Source organism: Chelon labrosus (genome assembly GCF_963514085.1).
Source record: "Chelon labrosus genome assembly, chromosome: 6".
In the NCBI taxonomy this organism is placed as follows: Eukaryota; Metazoa; Chordata; class Actinopteri; order Mugiliformes; family Mugilidae; genus Chelon; species Chelon labrosus.
In genome coordinates, this window is record NC_140342.1 from 3,244,592 (window position 1) to 3,258,208 (window position 13,617).

General features: G+C 41.2%; 1 protein-coding gene across 6 annotated transcripts; it reads left to right on the top strand.

The window, feature by feature from the left end:
• Nucleotides 1-2,037: 2,037 nt before the first annotated feature.
• Nucleotides 2,038-13,338, top strand: LOC311489747 (myosin-7-like; the record flags this gene model as incomplete). 6 transcript variants are annotated; one of them, XM_084546980.1, is made up of 37 exons in its annotated part: nt 2,038-2,238; nt 2,321-2,464; nt 2,558-2,714; nt 2,805-2,832; nt 2,916-3,024; nt 3,152-3,244; nt 3,356-3,419; nt 4,649-4,747; nt 4,836-4,939; nt 5,028-5,166; nt 5,375-5,493; nt 5,590-5,739; nt 5,834-6,004; nt 6,086-6,395; nt 6,542-6,621; nt 6,759-6,964; nt 7,503-7,626; nt 7,817-7,953; nt 8,219-8,474; nt 8,562-8,804; nt 8,873-9,049; nt 9,128-9,273; nt 9,365-9,455; nt 9,550-9,939; nt 10,032-10,158; nt 10,234-10,352; nt 10,428-10,624; nt 10,705-10,888; nt 10,972-11,137; nt 11,222-11,346; nt 11,444-11,752; nt 11,842-12,045; nt 12,134-12,430; nt 12,514-12,618; nt 12,720-12,815; nt 12,908-13,042; nt 13,294-13,338. In XM_084546980.1, 37 exons carry the CDS (start codon nt 2,038-2,040, stop codon nt 13,312-13,314), a joined length of 5,823 nt encoding a protein of 1,940 aa, XP_084403106.1. In that variant the 3' UTR covers nt 13,315-13,338. The 6 variants fall into 6 exon arrangements, with proteins under 6 accessions (XP_084403106.1, XP_084403107.1, XP_084403103.1 ...); XM_084546981.1 differs by having other exon boundaries at nt 6,557-6,621; XM_084546977.1 differs by having other exon boundaries at nt 12,908-13,331.
• Between the last annotated feature and the right edge of the window lie 279 nt (nt 13,339-13,617).

A 13,617-nucleotide genomic window follows, 5' to 3' on the forward strand; every position in this document is an offset into this window, starting at 1 on the left:
TCATAAGGTCCACTGGAACATTGCTCAACCTAACAGTGTGACTACACTGATGGTAAAGGTCATACTATGTTTACTGCAGGAAACCAAATTTTTATATACTGTATTCCTTTAGTTGCTAAGGAGATGGACTCTGACTGTATTGCATAAAGAGGGTGAAAACAATTAAATCCTCACAACAGTATTCAGTTAAATGTGTTTTCTTTTGATGTTCTGTAAAGGAGGACACAGAGAACACGCTGCTGTGGGAATTGAAGTCAACATTTAAACACTGCATGGGATACAATTACATCTGATAATGAAATAAAAAATGACATTGCAGTTAGTGGTGGTGTTGTTTCAACATACACATTGTTTTCAATGTTGTGCACCTGTTACCCCCCATCCATCAGTGCATCAGAGACTGCAGTTCAGCTCTATCACTGTCCTTAAATGCTGCCCTGCACAATCAGGGAGAAACAATTCAGACAAGAATTTCACAGGGTTATCTTTGTCCTCAAGGCCAAAGGAAAGGAAACAATGCCATAACGACAGCATGAGACAAAGGGCGTAGAAAGAGCTGGGCAGAATAGTGTCGAGTGATCCTTTAAAGTCTCTGACCTTAGCTCTCACTCAACAACAGCTGCAAATCTTTATTGTCTCAGCAAAGACTCTAGAAGGCTTTTCAACCCCCCCTCGCATGCCTGAACTTAACTGAACTTTAGCTTTTTGATTAAGAATCTTAACATGACCCACAAATCCTGGGCTGTTAGCAAAGCAAAGTGTTTGGGGAACAACTTAGTCTAATTAAATCCTTAATCTTGCTTAACTATCACCGTTTATTTTGGGATTGAGAACAGGCACACGGTGTCGTCTGCAGGAAAAGAAGATCAAACATCCAGTTGTTTCTAATCCCCCTATGGTTTCATTATGTTTTAAAAGAAATGTATAACAGTGAATTTAAACTGTTTTGATTGTGTTCAGCTGCTAACACATTTTTTATTTAATTTTTTTTTAATTTGGATGAATAAAAATAGAAACCCAGATAAGGAAATTATCTGGGTCCAATTCCCCAGGTGTAACTGAGTTGCACCAACTAGTAGCTAGTAAGAAACTCTATAAACTGACCTGTTATTATATATATGAACAAAATAAGAGTCACTTGATATGAAGCCTGTCCCTGATCTCTTGCCCTCCCCTTTCTTTTTTACCAAGTATTGTCCTCGCCTTGTTTGTCACAAGGTGACAGCAACAAATAGCAGCAGTACATCCTGCCCAATTAGAAGAACGCTTTTTTTAATGTGAACCCTTTCTCCAAAAATTCATCCCATATTTGGTGGATAAACAGCCTTTATTAATGGAGGGAGGACATCAGGAGCGGAGCTCATCTCTTCACTTGATTAAGCTTTGAGAGTCAAAGGTAAGTAATACATTAATATACGTGGTGTGGGATAGAAATATGATGCAACTGAATATTTAGAAGTGATGTCCTGACGTGTCATGTTGTCGTGGTAAACGTGTATCTTCTTGGCTGGTGGTATCAAATGGAATGTAAGTAATAATGGTTATATTTAATATTTTTGTCATCTGGTCTGGACAGCAAGACCCTGATTGACCCCGGTCTTCTTTTGGAGTCCAACCCACACTAGGTAAAAGCCTTTCTCATGCTAGTTAAAAGGTCCCTAACTTGGACTGGACTTAAATGCCTTGTGTGTTTATGTAAATTTGTTGGGTTCAGTTTTTCACAAATGATTAAGAGGTCAAGGTCATTAAAAGTTAAAAAGTTGTTTTCCTTAGGAGAGGGGTGTTGTATGCAATACATAGACAAAACATTCACCACTGTACTTGTTTTTTTTTTTTTGTTATTATTTTATTTTAGAAGAGTCATTTATGACCAACAACACTTTCTGAACCTGACCATAGTGGCATATCAACTTCATTATTATTTGCCTTGTCACTTTGTACCTGTACACCGATGGCTAAGACAATGTATGTGACCTTTTGTACACTATAGTAATGTTCAATGCTTGATTTGGATTTATATTTTGTCAAGGTTGAAAAATGGGTGATGCTGTTATGGCAGAGTTTGGGCCGGCTGCTCCTTATCTAAGGAAGTCAGACAGGGAGCGTCTGGAGGCCCAGACTCGTCAATTTGACATGAAGAAGGAGTGTTTTGTTCCTGACCCTGAGGTTGAGTACGTTAAAGCCTCCATCACCAGTCGTGACGGTGACAAAGTCACTGCTGAGACTGAATTTGGAAAGGTGTGCGTCATATCAGTTAAGTTCAACTGTATGCTAGTATGAGTCTTGACCTCTGGATAAGATGTGTTGTTTCTTTCTGCAGACTGTCACAGTGAAGGAGTGTGATGTACACCCTCAGAATCCACCAAAGTTTGATAAAATTGAAGACATGGCCATGTTCACCTTCCTCCATGAACCAGCTGTGCTGTTTAACCTCAAAGAGCGCTACGCAGCATGGATGATTTACGTAAGTCAGCGCCTTTTTCTGTCATTTTTCCTCACTAATATAATGTCTCAGAATCTGAAAACACCATTTGCAATCACTCTGTTGACATGGCAGACCTACTCTGGGCTGTTCTGTGTGACTGTCAACCCCTACAAGTGGCTGCCAGTCTACAACCAAGAGGTGGTTGATGCCTACAGAGGAAAGAAGAGGAGTGAAGCTCCTCCTCACATCTTCTCCATCTCTGATAATGCCTACCAGTACATGCTGTCAGGTACATCCCTTTAAGTCTTCACGTTGTTTCAAAATTCTTTGTGACATAATAACATTATTCACGGATACTATGATAATCTCTTGCTGACAGACAGAGAAAACCAGTCAATTCTTATCACGTAAGTCACTCTGTAAACTAAAATCTTCTCAGCAGTTGGGGATCATAGGTCTTTTTCTAAACCTTTGTTCCTCTTCTACTCAGCGGAGAATCTGGAGCTGGAAAGACTGTCAACACCAAGCGTGTCATTCAGTACTTTGCCAGCATTGCTGCTGCTCCAACTGGGAAGAAAGACGCTGCTGTTGAAAAGAAGGTTTGTATTACATATTTATGTCTTAATGTCACGCAACCTAAATACCAGTCCCATTTTAAAGTCTTTTGTTCATAAAGCTTCTCCTAAGTTGTCACTGAGACTGAAGTTGTGTCTTTGCCATAATCAGGGAACCCTGGAGGATCAAATCATTCAGGCTAACCCTGCCCTGGAGGCTTTTGGTAATGCCAAGACCATCAGGAACGACAACTCTTCCAGATTTGTGAGTGTCTGTGGGACTGCAGGGAAACCTCTTGATTACCATATTACCATTAATTAACTGAGGGTTATTTTTTTCTTTCTAATAATAGAGATAACACTACTTTTCCCTTAGGGTAAATTCATCAGAATCCATTTTGACAACCGAGGAAAGCTGGCTTCTGCTGACATTGAAACATGTAAGTTCTGAGCCACTTTGTGGCATGACACAAATACATGGTGGTGAAGCTGATCCCATCATGTGAAAGGAAGTGTATGTCACCACACTTGTCTCCTATCTATCCCAGGACTAACCTACAGTGCATCCTGCAGGGACACACAAACTTAGTCTTTAGTCCATAAACATTCATTCATTCATTCATTTTCTGTAACAGCTTGTCCTCTGGAGGGTCGGAGGGGGGCTGGAGCCATTCACATTCACACCTACGGCCAATTTAGAATCACGAATGAACCTAATGAGCATGTCTTTGGACAGTCGGAGGAAGCCGGATGTACCCGGAGAGAACCAACTTAGATACAGGGAGAACATGCAAACTCCACACAAAAAGGCCCCAGTCGGCAGATGCATCAGTGCTAACCACCACACTACTGTGCTGCCCCGTCCATAAACATGCATGCGTTCAAACCACAGACAGTAAAAAGATGGATGGCAGAACAGCTCCTCAAAAGTGAAGCCAAAGCAAGTAGAGCTCCCCCTGGTGTCTGGCTGCAGTATAGGTCATAAGCTCCACTCCTCCATGTTAGTGGAAGGGACTTGGGCCATACTAAAACACTAAAGTACATGTCAAATAATTTTTTTTCAAGGATGGTTTCTGTCATTTTAGGTAGTTAATATAACGTTGATGAATGTTCAAGTGTTGTTTTTTTTTAGATAAGTTTCGCTTTAGTTGTTAGTTAGTTGTCTGTATACTACAGAAACAGGATGTGCCAACCGCTCAATGAAAGTTGTAAAAAACCACCAGAGTGAAGTGTTAATTAAACAAAAATGCAAATGAGTCTGGAGGAAGTGTGGTCAGGTCAACGATAAGACTGCAGACTCTGGCTCCAAACTCGCAAGATGGCGCTGCCCGTATCCCCGGGAAAATAGCGTCAGACCAAAGCAAGGAGGTGGGGACACGTTGTCTATATTTATAAAGTGTATGGTTCAAACTGTGGCAAAAAAAGTCTGTTTGACACAAGAAAGAAATGCAGATATAAGGAGAAAAATGCTGCCCAGGGTGCTCTAAGGCATGTGAAATTAATTAAACTCCTCATTATAATGAATTTAGGCAGTTCTGACCATTTTGTTTCAGAAAATATAATATTTGTACCTAAATCTTTTGAATACCTATTGTTGCTAAACCTACCCCAACAGCAGATTGTTTCATACATAAAAACCATGATATCACATATACTATTTCTCAAACAGATCTTCTGGAAAAGTCTCGTGTGACCTACCAGCTCAGAGCTGAGAGGGACTATCACATTTTCTACCAGATCTTGTCTCAGGTAAAGCCTGAACTTCTGGGTAAGTGTAACACATACAAGTTATACACTATATTTTTTACTTAACTGCATCGTGTATCGTATGATTACACAAAAACATTCTATTTCAGAGATGCTGCTCATCACCGCCAACCCCTATGACTACGCCTTCATCTCCCAAGGAGAGACAACAGTAGCCTCTATCAATGACTCTGAAGAGCTGATGGCCACTGACGTGAGCTGAATCACTTTAAGTCACATTGGACTTTTACTTAATGACAAAATAATGAAATGTCCTCATTAAATCTTTGCCTATCAATTAGGATGCCTTTGATGTGCTGGGCTTCACTCAAGAAGAGAAGAACAGCATTTACAAGTTGACTGGTGCCATCATGCACCATGGTAACATGAAGTTCAAGCAGAAGCAACGAGAAGAGCAGGCAGAAGCTGATGGCACTGAAGGTAAGAGCATCGTTATGGGTCAATAAGATTTTTGTCTGACATTTTTCGTTTTACTTTGATGGTTTCTGGCATGATATAAATAAAATATAATAGAGACCCCACTCCTTACGTTCCTTGAGCACAACACTAAATTATAGTGTAATGAACTTTCTTTATAAAACAAGCTTATTAAACAAAAAAAAATTCCCTGTTATGTTCACTTTCTCAGATGCTGACAAAGTGGCTTATCTGATGGGCCTGAACTCTGCTGACCTCATCAAAGGTCTCTGTCACCCAAGAGTCAAAGTAGGGAATGAGTGGGTCACCAAGGGACAGAATGTTGCCCAGGTAACAAGATGAAGGGAACTTTGTGGGGTTGGGGGGCTGGTTTAAAAAAAAATGCACAGTTCAGTTTTAAAGATATTACTGATTGTTTTCTTTAAGGTGAACTATGCTATTGGTGCACTGTCTAAGTCAGTGTATGAGAAGATGTTCCTGTGGATGGTGGTGAGGATTAATCAGTCCCTGGAGACCAAGCAGCCTCGCCAGTACTTCATTGGTGTGCTGGACATTGCTGGGTTTGAGATCTTTGAAGTGTGTGATTTTATGAGCACAATGCAAGCTAGACCCCTGTCAACGTAAAATAAATGGAGAGATGAATACACTGATGCATGTTCTTTCTTTCCAGTTCAACACCTTTGAGCAGCTCTGCATCAACTTCACCAATGAAAAACTGCAACAGTTTTTCAACCACCACATGTTTGTGCTGGAGCAGGAAGAGTACAAGAAAGAGGGCATTGAATGGACTTTCATTGACTTTGGTATGGACCTGCAGGCCTGTATTGACCTCATTGAAAAGGTGAGGCATTGGATTATACATGTTCAGTAAAAATAAACACAAAAATAGTCTGTGTTTTAATTAACTCATATTGTCCCTCAGCCCATGGGTATCATGTCCATCCTTGAAGAGGAGTGCATGTTCCCCAAGGCCTCTGATGCCACCTTTAAAGCTAAACTCTACGACAACCATCTTGGGAAATCCAACAACTTCCAGAAGCCTAGAGTGGTCAAAGGAAAACCAGAGGCCCACTTTGGTCTGGTTCACTATGCTGGAACTGTTGATTATAATATCAACAACTGGTTGGTGAAGAACAAAGATCCTCTCAATGAGACTGTTGTTGCACTCTACCAGAAGTCTAATCTCAAGCTGTTGGCTATCCTCTTTGCAAATTATGCTGGAGCTGATTCAGGTAAGAATGAATAGAATTTACTGTTTTAATCTTCAATGGGAATAGCAATAGTTTTGTAATAGTTTTTTATTTTACATTTTGGTAAATTTGATTGATTTGGGTGTCTGTCTAATGTTATCTAATGGGTTGTGCAATGTTTCAATTAGCTGATAGTGCTAAAGGTGGCAAGGGAGGAGGAAGCAAGAAGAAGGGCTCATCTTTCCAAACAGTATCTGCTTTGCACAGGGTTAGTAAAAGACAAATAAATATGAGTGAATTGCTCTTTTATGAGAAATCGAGTTACTTCCCATTTTAAACTAATAAAAAATGTGTCAATAGTAATGGGAACTGATTATTTAACACATGATTTGATTTCCTTCACAGGAGAACCTGAACAAGCTCATGACCAACTTGAGGTCCACTCACCCTCACTTTGTACGCTGCATCATCCCCAATGAGTCCAAGACTCCAGGGGCCATGGAGAACCCTCTGGTGATGCACCAGCTGCGCTGTAACGGTGTGCTGGAAGGAATCAGGATCTGCAGAAAGGGCTTCCCCAACAGGATCCTCTATGGAGATTTCAAACAGAGGTGATATAAAGATGGTTAACAAATCTAATAGAAAAGAGTAATCTGATGTCTGATTTAGCTAATTAGATTCTTGTTCAATGTCCACTAGGAAGACACACACTACTCTACCAAAAGATACTCCTACATTGGTGTGCTGTCTAACATCTTGCAACATAAAATAGGTGTTGTAATAGGTTAGGATCCTATATTCACATGCTGTGGCTCAGTAGGTAGAGCGGGTTGTCCACGAACCAGAGGGTTAGCGGTTCGATCCCTGGAATGTGCCACATGCCGAAGTGGCCTTGAGCAAGACACTGTGTGAATGTATGTGTGCTTGTGTGAGCGAATGGGTAGATGTGTCTGTGACTGTAAAGCGGTTTGAGTACCAATAGGTAGAAAAGTGCTATGTAAAAGCAAGGCCATTTACCGTTTATGTTTCCCCACTGATTTGCAGGTCTTTACTTTTAATATAACATCTAACAATATATATTTTACTTGTATTTTGGACATTTTATATGACTTGAACTACAACTGAAATAATTTCTGATCCTCTCTACAGATACCGCATTTTAAATCCAAATGCTATACCTGAGGGGCAGTTCATTGATAACAAGAAAGCTTCAGAGAAACTTTTGGGATCCTTGGATATAGACCATAATCAGTACAAACTGGGGCACACCAAGGTCAGAACTGGTGAAGAATATTTTGGACATGCTTTATAAAGAAAGTGTTTTGGTTTAAGTGACAGCACATAGAAGTTTGGTAGTGATGCTTTCTTAGTGAGCAAACCTCTGTCATGCATACACACATGCCTTCAATGTGGGCATCTTGTGTCAGCTACTACTGATCACAGCTGTTTGAAAAAAAAAACAGGTATTTTTCAAAGCTGGGTTGCTTGGTCTACTGGAGGAGATGCGAGATGACCGTTTAGCTCTAATCATCACCAGGATCCAGGCTAGATCCCGAGGTGTTCTGGCAAGAATTGAATTCCAGAAGATTGTAGAACGCAGGTATGTGTACTCAGAAAATTATTTAACATTTACTGAAAATTGTTTGTTCAATTTGTTTGTTCAGTCTCTTGCTACATTCTGTAAAGATTTGGTAACGTACAGTGAGCCCTGAAAGGTGCCCTTTCACTTTCCCAAACTTAACAATGAAAGTGTGCATACAAAATACAGATTAGTTTGCATTAAATCACACGTACAAGACATTTCAGAAAGTCAATAGTTGTAATGCTCTCAAACCCTGAATTATATATAAAACTGATACCCACAGGGATGCAGTACTTGTGATCCAGTGGAACATCCGAGCCTTCATGGGGGTCAAGAATTGGCCGTGGATGAAGCTCTTCTTCAAAATCAAACCTCTGCTGAGATCTGCTGAGGCAGAGAAGGAGATGGCCAACATGAAGGAAGAATTCCTGAAGCTCAAAGAGGCTTATGCAAAATCTGAAGCACGCAGGAAGGAACTAGAGGAAAAAACTGTCACTCTTCTCCAAGAGAAGAACGACCTGCAGCTTCAAGTTCAGACTGTACGTTTAAAGTTTGTCAGAATGACCAAAAATGTTAAAGTCAAACCAAGTCTGTCAATGTGTAATGTTGTGCCTTTGCATTCACAGGAGCAAGATAATCTGTGCGATGCTGAAGAAAGATGTGAGGGGCTGATCAAAAGCAAGATTCAACTGGAGGCCAAAATGAAAGAGCTGACAGAAAGGTTGGAGGATGAGGAGGAGATGAATGCTGAACTGACTGCTAAGAAGAGGAAGCTGGAGGATGAGTGCTCTGAGTTAAAGAAAGACATTGATGACTTAGAGTTAACCCTGGCTAAAGTGGAGAAAGAGAAGCATGCCACCGAGAACAAGGTATGACAAACACAAACTACTGTAAAAATACTTTGTGTGCCCCAAATCTAACTTTCTTCTGGCCATAGGTAAAGAACATGACAGAGGAAATGGCTGCTCTAGATGAAATCATTGCCAAGCTGACCAAGGAAAAGAAAGCCTTACAGGAAGCTCATCAGCAAACACTGGATGACCTGCAGAGTGAAGAAGACAAAGTCAACACTCTGACCAAGGCCAAGACTAAGCTGGAGCAGCAAGTGGACGATGTAAGAATTTTACATGGAGTTTAACAAATACAAAATTAAGGTTAGGAATTCTAAAAAGTAATTTATTACTTCCCACAGCTTGAAGGATCCTTGGAGCAAGAAAAGAAAATACGCATGGACCTTGAGAGAGCAAAGAGGAAGCTTGAAGGAGACCTAAAATTAGCTCAAGAGAGTATCATGGACCTGGAGAATGACAAGCAGCAACTCGAAGAGAGGCTGAAAAAGTAATACGGCAGGCGTACCTTTAACAAACCTTTTTACAAACATATTTTAAAGTAGGAGACAGCTTGTACATTATACTGTTTTCATCCACAGGAAAGATTTTGAAATCAGTCAGCTCAATGGAAAAATAGAAGATGAACAAGCAATGAGTGCACAACTCCAGAAAAAACTGAAGGAGTTACAGGTAATAATTCAAACAGAAGTGAATAACCACATTTTTAGACCACAATTTAAAGCAGTGGAATTTCATGTTAGGTTTTGCTTTGATTTTTGTCTAGGCCCGCATTGAGGAGCTGGAGGAAGAGCTTGAAGCAGAGCGAGCTGCTCGAGCCAAGGTGGAGAAGCAGAGGGCAGACTTGTCCAGAGAGTTGGAGGAGATCAGTGAAAGGTTGGAGGAGGCTGGAGGAGCAACAGCTGCCCAGATTGAGATGAACAAGAAGAGGGAGGCTGAGTTCCAGAAACTCCGCAGAGACCTTGAAGAGGCCACTCTGCATCATGAATCCACCGCTGCCACACTCAGGAAGAAACAAGCTGACAGTGTTGCTGACCTGGGAGAGCAGATTGACAACCTGCAGAGAATCAAGCAGAAACTAGAGAAAGAGAAGAGTGAGCTCAGACTGGAACTGGATGATGTGGTCTCCAACATGGAGCAGATAGTCAAGGCTAAGGTAAAGTACTTTTATCCATTACGTTTTTCTTCTCATTGGCTAAGATTATTTTTGCAGTCTTTGTCCCAATTCCACCTGGATTTTGCTTCCAGAACAACTTGGAGAAATTGTGCAGGTCTTTGGAAGACCAGATGAATGAATATAAAACAAAGTCAGAAGAGGGACAGCGTACCATCAATGACTTTACCATGCAGAAAGCAAAGCTTCAAACTGAGAATGGTATGCAATTCATTGCAGCAGCATATTTAACTTGTGGGTATCTGGAGTATTCATGTCATCTTCTGCTTTAATTAGGTGAACTTTCAAGGCAGCTTGAGGAAAAGGATTCCTTGGTGTCTCAACTCACCAGAGGAAAACAATCCTACACTCAACAGATTGAAGACCTTAAACGACAACTGGAGGAGGAAGTCAAGGTATAAAAAAAGAGTTCATGAAGAGCAGATAGAATGGTGGCACCAACAAAGCATTAAGGTATACTGTCATTTCAGGCCAAGAATGCATTAGCCCATGCAGTGCAGTCTTCTCGTCACGACTGTGACCTGCTCAGGGAGCAGTATGAGGAGGAGCAGGAGGCCAAGGCTGAACTGCAGCGCAGCATGTCCAAGGCCAACTCTGAGGTGGCTCAGTGGAGAACCAAGTACGAGACTGATGCCATCCAGAGGACTGAGGAACTGGAAGAGGCCAAGTGAGTAAAACACAGTTTGAACCAAACTCAGAAAAGTTTTAAAGAAACTAACCCCTCAATGAATTCTTTTCTGTATCTAGAAAGAAGCTGGCTCAGCGTCTGCAGGAGGCTGAGGAGGCTGTTGAAGCCATGAATGCTAAATGTTCCTCTCTGGAGAAAACCAAACACAGACTGCAGAATGAGATTGAAGATCTCATGGTGGATGTGGAGAGGTCTAATGCTGCTGCTGCTGCTCTGGACAAGAAGCAAAGGAACTTTGACAAGGTAGAATTGAAAGCATATATGGCATATTCGCTCTTTCAGGTAAACAATAAGAATATAGTGAGTTTTAAGCATACATATTTCAGGTCTTGGCAGAATGGAAACAGAAGTATGAGGAGAGTCAAACAGAGCTGGAGAGTTCTCAGAAGGAGGCCAGGTCTCTGAGCACTGAACTCTTCAAACTGAAAAACTCCTATGAAGAATCTCTGGAACATCTGGAGACCATGAAGAGAGAGAACAAGAATCTTCAGGGTAAGGGTAGCACCAGCTTACACCTTTATTGCAGAATTTGTAGAAAGGACTGAACTTTTAAAATTGTCACATTTGTTTTCCTAGAGGAAATATCTGACCTCACTGAACAAATTGGTGAGAGTGGAAAGAGTATTCATGAGCTGGAGAAGATTCGAAAGCAGCTAGAACAAGAGAAGTCTGAGATACAGACAGCTCTGGAGGAAGCAGAGGTTAGCTGCCAAATGGACTTCTGGAATATGACCACTGTTAGTAAATGGTACTAGCCAGATATATGGTATTTATTTTTAATTCTTTATTTGATGACAGGCTTCACTGGAGCACGAAGAAGGAAAGATTCTCAGAGCTCAGCTGGAGTTCAACCAGGTTAAGGCTGACATTGAGCGCAAGCTTGCTGAGAAAGATGAAGAGATGGAGCAAGCAAAAAGAAACCAGCAGCGGACTGTGGACACTCTCCAGAGTTCTCTTGAGGCTGAGACTCGCAGCAGAAATGAGGCCGTCCGTCTGAAGAAGAAAATGGAGGGAGACCTTAATGAGATGGAGATCCAGCTGAGCCAGGCCAACAGGCAGGCAGCTGAGGCCCAGAAACAGCTGAAATCTGTTCATACACATCTAAAGGTCTGAATAACCTAGAAAATGCAGTCTTTACTCTATTGCTTTTCATGAGCTTGACTCAAAATGAAATCCTTTGGGTTTTCATCTTCCAGGATGCTCAGCTCCAGCTTGATGACGCTCTGAGAGCCAATGATGATATGAAGGAAAACATGGCAATTGTTGAGAGACGCAACAACCTGCTTCAGGCTGAACTGGAAGAACTGAGAGCTGCCCTGGAACAAACTGAGAGAAGCCGCAAACTTGCTGAGCAAGAGCTGCTGGATGTTAGTGAGAGGGTGCAGCTACTGCACTCACAGGTATGCAAAAACAATCATGTAAACAATACTTTTCAGCTTGTCTGTTTTGACTACTTTCACAATGAAATTACTATTTATGTAAAAATAGAACACCAGCCTGATAAACCAGAAAAAGAAGCTGGAGGCTGATACAGTCCAGCTTCAGACAGAAGTAGAAGATGCAGTGCAGGAGTGCAGAAATGCTGAGGAGAAGGCCAAGAAGGCCATTACTGATGCTGCCATGATGGCAGAGGAGCTGAAGAAAGAGCAGGACACCAGCGCTCATCTGGAGCGTATGAAGAAGAACATGGAGCAAACCATCAAGGACCTGCAGCACCGTCTGGATGAAGCTGAACAGATCGCCATGAAGGGAGGCAAGAAGCAGCTGCAGAAGCTTGAGGCCAGGGTGAGTATAAGTTTCTCTTCGACTCCTGCTCTATGTAAAAAAAAAGAGTGGTGTAAGCTAACTTTTGTTTTGGCAACCTACAGGTCCGGGAACTAGAAAGTGAAGTTGAAGGTGAACAGAGAAAGGCCAGTGATGCTGTAAAGGGAGTAAGAAAATATGAAAGACGTATAAAGGAGCTAACCTATCAGGTAAATGTCAATCTGAATCAAAGTCTCTTTATGTTATGAAAATATTCCTCTGAATCGAAAAGTAAATATATCAATTTGTATGTTGTTTTTTCATTATTCAGACTGAAGAGGATCGTAAAAATCTGGCACGTCTGCAAGATCTGGTGGATAAGCTGCAACTCAAGGTCAAATCCTACAAGAGGACTGCTGAGGAGGCTGTAAGTATTTCTGATTTTAAATTGGAGCCACACATCAATCCTCCGAAACTGAGCTTTATCCTGGCAAACACTGTGGTGTCTCTGTCCTACAGGAGGAACAGGCCAACGGTAATCTTACCAAGTTCCGTAAGCTGCAGCATGAGCTTGATGAAGCTGAAGAGAGAGCTGACATTGCTGAGTCTCAGGTCAACAAGCTGCGTGCCAAGAGCCGTGATGTGGGCTCAAAGGTTTGTATCACCAAGTCAATTTCCAGCTTCATCATTTTGTCTGACTCTGTATCTTTTAAAATTGGACGGTCGCTTGCTGCCAACCGTCGAATAAGAAAGACAACATGACAAAGAAATCTTAGTAGTAGTCTCCTTGTACAATCACTGAGTGTTCTTGCTATATTTCAAAAACAGGGACAGCTGTTCCTCTAAAATAAGAAATAAAAAACACTGCTAAGTATTTACTGTATATGTTCTCCCTTTTGTTTCAGAAAGGGCATGATGAAGAATGAAGCTTCCTGAAAAATGATTCATTCTGAGACACCTCTTGCCCGTGTAACAGTGTCTCCCTAAGCATGTTTTTTTCAGTAGAATAAATACAATGTGCATCTGAAACAGCTTCTTGACTTCTCATTTACAGTTGTGGAAATATTATATTTTTTCCAAATAAGTATTCAATATCTGAAAAAATTCAAACCAAAAAAACTGCTGCTTTTAAATCAGGAAGTTTAGCTGTACACAGTGCAATGCAGTGGTCATTAAGGTTGCTTTACTTACACTGCATGTCTGTTTTAAGCCTTCTAAAACATGCAGTG